This window comes from Pteropus alecto, unplaced genomic scaffold (genome assembly GCF_000325575.1).
Source record: "Pteropus alecto unplaced genomic scaffold, ASM32557v1 scaffold43, whole genome shotgun sequence".
Classification (NCBI taxonomy): Eukaryota; Metazoa; Chordata; class Mammalia; order Chiroptera; family Pteropodidae; genus Pteropus; species Pteropus alecto.
In genome coordinates this window covers 1,851,178-1,858,455 of record NW_006435764.1, presented here as the reverse complement: position 1 = coordinate 1,858,455, position 7,278 = coordinate 1,851,178, and the positions used below count along the sequence as shown (strand labels likewise).

General features: G+C 64.4%; 1 protein-coding gene across 1 annotated transcript in view; it reads left to right on the top strand.

Moving 5' to 3' along the window:
- OSBPL5 (oxysterol binding protein like 5) overlaps window positions 1-7,278 on the top strand; it is a 42,272-nt gene that overhangs the window by 22,392 nt on the left and 12,602 nt on the right. Inside the window, exons 6-13 of the mRNA XM_006910988.3 lie at window positions 74-154; window positions 402-503; window positions 1,628-1,831; window positions 2,614-2,698; window positions 3,893-4,064; window positions 4,444-4,639; window positions 6,725-6,909; window positions 7,181-7,262. Of these exons, the coding sequence (XP_006911050.1) occupies window positions 74-154; window positions 402-503; window positions 1,628-1,831; window positions 2,614-2,698; window positions 3,893-4,064; window positions 4,444-4,639; window positions 6,725-6,909; window positions 7,181-7,262 (1,107 nt within the window). The remainder of the gene's footprint in view (window positions 1-73; window positions 155-401; window positions 504-1,627; window positions 1,832-2,613; window positions 2,699-3,892; window positions 4,065-4,443; window positions 4,640-6,724; window positions 6,910-7,180; window positions 7,263-7,278) is intronic.

The following is a 7,278-nucleotide window of genomic DNA, read 5'->3' as shown; positions in this document are numbered from 1 at the left end:
GACCACACCCCCCCACCCCCACCATAGCCCCAGACCAGACCCCTCCACCCCCAGCCCGGTCTCTCTCTTGCAGGTGGACTACAGGCTGTGCAATGGGTCAGACAAGGAGTGTGTGTCCCCGACAGCCAAAGTCACCAAGAAGGAAACTCTCAAGGTAGGCGTGGGCCTGGAGAGGGGCGTGAGTGTGTCACCTGTCAGACGAATGGGCACCTGGGTCAGTGAGGCCACCACCGTGCCCTGGCCACCCCCACACCCTCCACATCCTCTCCTGTCCCTGTCCCCATCCTCATCCTCGGCCCCTGTCCCACGTCCCCGGGCTGGACTGCGGAGGGCAGGAGTTGCTGGGGTTGGCCAGCCCGGTGTCTCCTCCTCTGACTCGCCCACTGGGTCCCCCGGCCCAGGCACAGAAGGAGAGCTACCGGCAGGAGAAGAAGCGAGCCTCGAAGCAGCTGTTCAGTGCCCTGACGGACCCCAGCGCTGTCATCATGGCCGACAGCCTGAAGGTGGGGACGCCGGGCACGCGCGTGGTCCTGGCATAGGCCTCATCAAGGGACGGTGCAATGTCACCAGCCACTCGTGAGACAGTTTAGCATATCTGTTTGCTGCAAATCTGTCATTGTCCTGGGACTGCCCAACAAATGACCACAAGCCGGCGGCTTAAAACAAGAGAAATGTATTCTCTCCCAGTTCCGGAGGCCGAAGTCCCAAACCAAGATGCTGTGGGCCAGGCCCCCTCGCAAGCCCGTACGGGAGGGTCCTTCCTGCCTCTCCCAGCCTCGGGGGGCTCCCGGGTTCCTGGCCTTGTGCCACACCCCTCCAGCCTCTGCCTTGTCTGCACATGGCCCCTCTGCGTCTCTGTGTCCTGTTCTCAGGGTGAGCAAGGAGATCAGAGCCCACCTACTCCAGTGTGGCCTCGTCTGGATTTGCATACCTCTACCGAGACCCCATGTCCAATTAAGATGGCGGCTGGCCTGCTGGTGGGGGTCCCAGCGTGCCCGTAGAGTCCTCTGCTATGGCACAGAGGAAGGAAGGCCACACTCGGGCTCCATGTGCAAGGACCAGGGTTGGGGTCGGGGCCTGTGTCCAGACCTCACTGAGGCCGTGGGTGAGGCCCTCAGTCTCTGAGCCTCAGTTTCCCCCTCCATATGGGTGCAGGGGGAGCTACCGTGAAAAACCCACCAGACAAGTGCCCCAAGTCTGGTCGCTCGCAGAGCCCTGAGCCTGCGTGGGATCCTTGCATGTGTTCCCACAAAACCAAGAATAAAAATCAGGTACAAAAGGAAACATGTATTTAGAACGAGAAAAGAAACGACAAGTTTCACATTGCACAAAGCTGACCCTTACAACAGTCACAACTCATTGCTAGTTGCTCCTAGGCCCCTCGGAGGGCCTTGAACCTGAACTTGAACCTGAACCCGGCCTTGAGCTTCATGAACTCCACCAGGAGATCTGTTCCTGGCTGCAGTGCATTTCTTAGGATTCACTATTATTTATGCGCTCCTTTTAAAAACTAAAAGGGACCTCTGCCCAGCCCAGAGTCCCACCCTGCTCTGGCCCCTCCCCAAGCCGTCCAGATGTCCCTGGGGCCTCGGCCCTCCGGGCACTGAGGCCAGCGCCCTCCACACAGATCCGAGGGACCCTGAAAAGCTGGACCAAGCTGTGGTGCGTGCTGAAGCCGGGGGTCCTGCTCATCTACAAGACGCCCAAGGTGGGCCAGTGGGTGGGCACGGTCCTCCTGCACTGCTGCGAGCTCCTCGAGCGACCTTCCAAGAAGGACGGCTTCTGCTTCAAGCTCTTCCACCCGCTGGACCAGTCCGTCTGGGCCGTGAAGGTACCACTGGGGCGGGGGGCAGGGGCGGAGGGGGCTCCGGAGGGCCAGGCCCCATGGGGAGCCGTGTGGGAGATGGGCTGGCAGGAGGCCCGTCCTGGCGCCCCCACCACAGGGGGTCCAGAAGCAGGCTGTCGGTCCAGAAGGGCCCGTTGCCACACACCTGGGGGGCCTGGGTTAAGTCTCGACGGCAAGGGCATCAGCTGTGGTTGGTGGCCCTCCAGGTAGAGCACATGGTGGTGCTCAGGGCCAGGGGACACGATAGGGTCAACATCACACCTGGAGCCGTGTCCAGAGGTGGAGGAACAGGGCCCCACGTGTGGCTGCGCCTGGCCGGACCTCAGCCCTCCTAACAGGGCCACCCAGCCCAGGACCGGCCGGGTCACATTTCCAGATCAGAGCCAGAATGCCCCGCTAAATTTGGGTTTCAGAGAGACAGCAAATAGTTTTTTAGTATGAGTATATCCCAAATATTGCACAGGATATACTTAAACTAATAAAACATATTTATTAGTTCTCCAAAATTGTAACTTAACTGGGCATCCTGATTTGCATATCCCGATTCTGGCCACGCCCAATTGGGGAGTCAGCCAATGAGAGACAGAAAACTCCGCACCCGCTCTTGGCCGCTGGCCTCGGCCTCCGTGTGGCTGGGTGCTCGACTCCGCCTGGGGGTCCCCAAAGTGCTCTGTGTGCCTAAGTGTGGGCCTGGATGACTGCATGACCTGTGTTTCCACGTGTCCCTGGGTGTCCCCTCGGGTGACACTGGGTCTCTGCCTCTCCAGGGCCCCAAAGGCGAGAGCGTGGGCTCCATCACGCAGCCCCTCCCCAGCAGCTACCTGATCTTCAGGGCTGCCTCCGAGTTGGATGGTGAGTCCTACCTCCGAGCTGGATGGTGAGCCCAGGTCTCAGGGCAGCACCTGTGAGGCTCCGCCCCACGGGGTTACAGACCAGGTTCAGGCCCCTTCACCACCACCCAAGAAGGAGGCACCCTGCCGTCAGGGGACGAGCCCAGGGTCAGCCACTCACTAGTCCCTCTGTGAGCCTCAGTTTCCCCACGGCAAAATGTGAATAACAGCACTTGTCTCCCCAGATATTATTATAAGAATTCGATGACCTTATATAAAGCAACCAGGGAACAATTAGCGCCAACGTGCCAGACACCATTGAATCAATGGGTTCTACTGTAATCATCCACATTTGACAATGAGGAAACTGAGGCACGGGGGGACATCCCAGCAAGAAAGGGCTGGAGCCTGGAGAGGGGGCTGCGTCCCCACTCCCAGGGGCATCGCACGTGGTTGGAGCGCCCTCCAGTGGCTGCTGGGAGTAAAGCGGCTTCTCCCACCCCAAGCTCTTCGGGCGGGGACCTCCGGAGGGGATGGGGAGCGGGAAGCGGGGTGAAGGGCTCCCAGCCCACCAGCGCTCCAGGTGGCCTGAGCTGACCCTCAGGCTCCGGCCCTTCCAGCTCGGAGCCTTGGGCCAGCGATGGACCCGCTGGTGCACGGCGCCCCCTGGTGGTCAGACGCCACACACTCGCGCTCCCTCGCGGCTGTCCCGGGTCCCTTGAATTCCCCCCTCGTTTCCCCAGCCCCCGACTCTGCGTCAGACCCCGCGTGGGCCCCGTGACGGACAGGGAAGCCCATGCTCTCTGGGGGAGAAGAGTAGTGAGCAGTCGGACACCGCGATCTCTGTCGCGACGGGGAGGGGGGGGTGGCGGGGTGACTGGTTCCGGGCTGGGAGGTCAGGGGTCCCTGAACGGTCGGGGCAAGGAGGGGAGCTTCCTGCAGGGAGGCACGGGGGACTCTTCGGTGAGGACAGGCGGAAGCGAAGGGCGCTTTCCCCACTAGAGGGGTGGGGCGGAGGGCCGGGCGGGGCAGATGGTCCCCGGGGCAGTGGAGGGGCGCCCCACGGAAGGCGGAGGGAGCAGGGACTCCTTGCGGCGGAAGCGCGGAAGCGTTGGCCTTCCAGGTGGAGAGCTGGCCGTGTGGACGCGTGCACCCCAGCCGGGCGGGCCGCTCCCCGGGGCGGGGCTGGGTCACACACACCCCTTCCCCCACGCAGGCCGCTGCTGGCTGGACGCGCTGGAGCTGGCCCTGCGCTGCTCCAGCCTCCTGCGACTCAGCACGTGCAAGCAGGGCAGCGACAGGGAGCCCGGGTCTTCGCCAGACGCGTCGCCCTCCTCGCTCTGCGGGCTGCCCCCCTCGACCACCTCCCACGACCAGGACCTGTTCCCGTGAGCGGGGGCGCTAGGGCAGGATTGGCCCTTCCCAGGAGCCGAGACTCCGGCCTGCCGAGGACCCCTGGGACCCTGGCTTTTACTGGCACTCACGCGCGGGTCTCCTGGTATAGGGAGGGGGGCGAATGCCACAAAGGTGCGCGGCTGGGCCGCGAACCTCAGATCAGGAGGCAGGCTCCCTCCTCCACAGTAAACCTGAGAGCCGGGCAGATACTGTCAAATGCTGGTCACCCAGGAGATTAAACCGAGTGATGTGTGTGAAATGCTGAGCAGTGGGCCGTGCCAGGGGCGGGGGTACCTGGGGTGGGGGTGCCCCACGTGGGCGTGCCAGGCCTCAGCTGCGACCAGGGACCCACGGGCGCCATCTGCCTTCCAGGCTGAACGGGTCCTCCCTAGAGAACGACGCTTTCTCAGACAAGTCGGAGAGAGAGCTCGCCCAGGACTCTGACGACGAGGCCCAGGACCACAGCCGGAAGACCAACGAGAGCGGGAGTGACCGATCGGACGTCCCCGGGGGCCCCGCGCCAAGAGGGACCACCTACGTGGAGCAGGTCCACGAGGAGCTGGGGGAGGTGAGAGCCCCCCCAGCCTGGAGACCGGGTGTCACCCTGCGCCTGGCCCCCACCCCTGAAGCAGCGGTGTCCCCTGGAGGAGAGCTCGAAGGATGGGCAGGGCCCTGGGGCCTGGGGGACCGAGGGATCAGGGTAGCCCCACGCAAGAGAGCCAGGTGGGGCAGCACGGCTCATGCGGAGTGATGGGAAGGCCTCAGGTGGCTTTTGGGTGGGGTGGGGTGGGGCGGGGTCTGCCGGGGTCCAGGTGAGGCTCCGGGAGGACCTAAGGGCAGAGGTAGAAGCCAGGGGAACTATCGTTGGGAGTAAGCCCAGGGCGCCTCGGACACGGGTATTGATGGGCAAGGGAGAAGTGAGGGTTAGGGACACGTCTCAAAGTGGGGACAGGTCCCAGGCAGGCTGCTGGGCCACCCGCGAGAAAGAGCACTCTGGGAGAAAGAGCTGGGGGCTGGGGGCGGGGGCAGGACTGTGTCCCAAGCTTGGACGTCAGGGGGAGACACTGCTACGTGTGACAGTCTAGAGCTTGGGACAGTGGTCTAGACATTAGGGCGTGGAGTGGGCAGCCAGAGGGAACTGGGGACCCGGGCACCCCAGCCTTCAGAGGCTGAACACAGACAAGGCTCCACGGAGGAGCCCAGGTAGGTAGGAGGGGGCCCGGAGCACAGGGGTCACAGGGGCAGCTGTGCTTAGAGGTAGAGCAGAAGGTGACCTTCACCAGCGCCCCCTCAGTGGAGAGGAGGGGGGTTAACGGGAGTAGATGGGGCGTGGGCATGGAAGGCTGCCCGGCCGAGTCCAGAAGCTGGCCTGGAAACTGGGGCAGGGGGTGCTTAGGGCCCCACGTGGCCGCTCGTGGGCCGGCCCCCTCCAGGCCCCCTCCTGGCCTCCTCACGGGTTCGGGCCTGGCCCCTCCTTCAGGCGCTCCCTGTCCCCTACTTACCCAGGCAAGCTGTCCAAGCAAGTGCCACTAGGCCTTGGCCCCAACCACACCTGTAGAGAGAGGCAAAGTGACATGAGCAAGGCAGCCCAGCAGGGCGGTGCCAGCTCCGAGGTAGGGCTGCTTGCTAGCAGCCCTCTGCTGCCACCCCGGGGCTGGCTGCCCTCCAGGAGAAGAATGCAGATGTCCCTGAGCCGGATCCCGTCTCTGCCTCATACCAGCTATGTGACCTCGGGCAAGTCACTTGTCTTCTCTGTAAAGCTGGCATGACCTGGGTCCCCATGATCTGGGGCTGCCTCAAGGAGTAGGCTCTAGGGAGAAGGAAGGGGACTGCGGTGGCCTGGGACCCGCCCCTGCCTCCTCTACCCGCAGCCCAGTGTGGCCCGCCCCGGAGAGGGGGGATGAGCAGTGTGTCTTGCTGGGACTGCCTGTCCTGTGAGCAGCCCACAGAGATGGCCACCCTTCCATGACCCTTTCTGAGCTCATTCTTCCCACCTGAGGGCTTGCGGGCTGGTGGACGTGAGAGGCGGGGCCTCCCCGCCAGCCTCAGCGAGACAAAGCCACGCCCCCATCCACGCCCAGGCCCCCTCTCCACGCCCCCTGTCGGTCTTTCTGCTGCACGTGTTTGGCACTACGGTGAGGGATGGGCATCTCAGGAAAGACAGGAGGGTCCAGGGCCAGCCCCCCACCTTCAGCCGTGTGACGCTGGACAAGTGAGGGCCCTTCTCTAAAGGAAGTGCAGGCCAGAAGCACCTGTGTCGCCTACATCACCTGTGTCACTGGCAGTCATGGAGGTTAATGGGCTGGGGTGGGGTCTCCCTGTGCACATGGCACCTCCTGCCACAGGCACAGAGTTGTACGAAGTCCCCAGATGGGTTTCAGCATCCAGGACGGGGAGGCTCCACCCTGGACTGAGAGGTGGGGGGGGCCCAGTCAGCCAGGCTGGAGGCCGCAGGGGCTCACGGGCAAGGAACGAAGGCAGCTGGTGTCAGTGGGCCTGAGCCACCTGGGGTGGGGACCCGTGCTGCAGAGGGCAGGGGTACGGCTACTCCACCTCCCATCACGCCTCCTCCAGCCAGAGCCAGCTGCCGCTGTGCTGCCCTCGGCGGGCGGCTCAGAGCTGGGGGCCCTGACCCCCGCCCCTCTGCCGGCAGCTGGGCGAGGCGTCCCAGGTGGAGACTGTGTCGGAGGAGAACCGGAGCTTGATGTGGCTGTTGCTGAAGCAGCTGCGGCCAGGCATGGACCTGTCCCGCGTGGCGCTGCCCACCTTCGTCCTGGAGCCCCGCTCCTTCCTCAGCAAGCTGTCTGACTACTACTGCCACGCCGACCTGCTCTCCAGGTGAGCGAGGGGGGCGCCCGGGGACCCCCAGCCTCCCTCCGCGCCCGCCCACCCGCCCAGGTTTCCACAGGGGCCCTCGGCAGAGCTGGGTCCGTGGTCCCTGCCGGCTCTGCCTCCTCCACGGGGGGCCGGTCTCCAAGACCCGCCCCTCTGTGCGTCCCCGGGTCCCTGCCGCTAGGCGGTCACAGGGAGGGAGCACCCAGGCTGGCCGGGGAGGGGGCGGCGCAGGCCCCTGGTCTGAAGTGAGCGAGTTCTCCTCCTGTCTGTCCAGAGCTACCCTGGAGGAAGACGCTTACACCCGCATCAAGCTCGTGCTGCAGTGGTACCTGTCCGGCTTCTACAAGAAGCCCAAGGTGAGGAGCGGCTGGG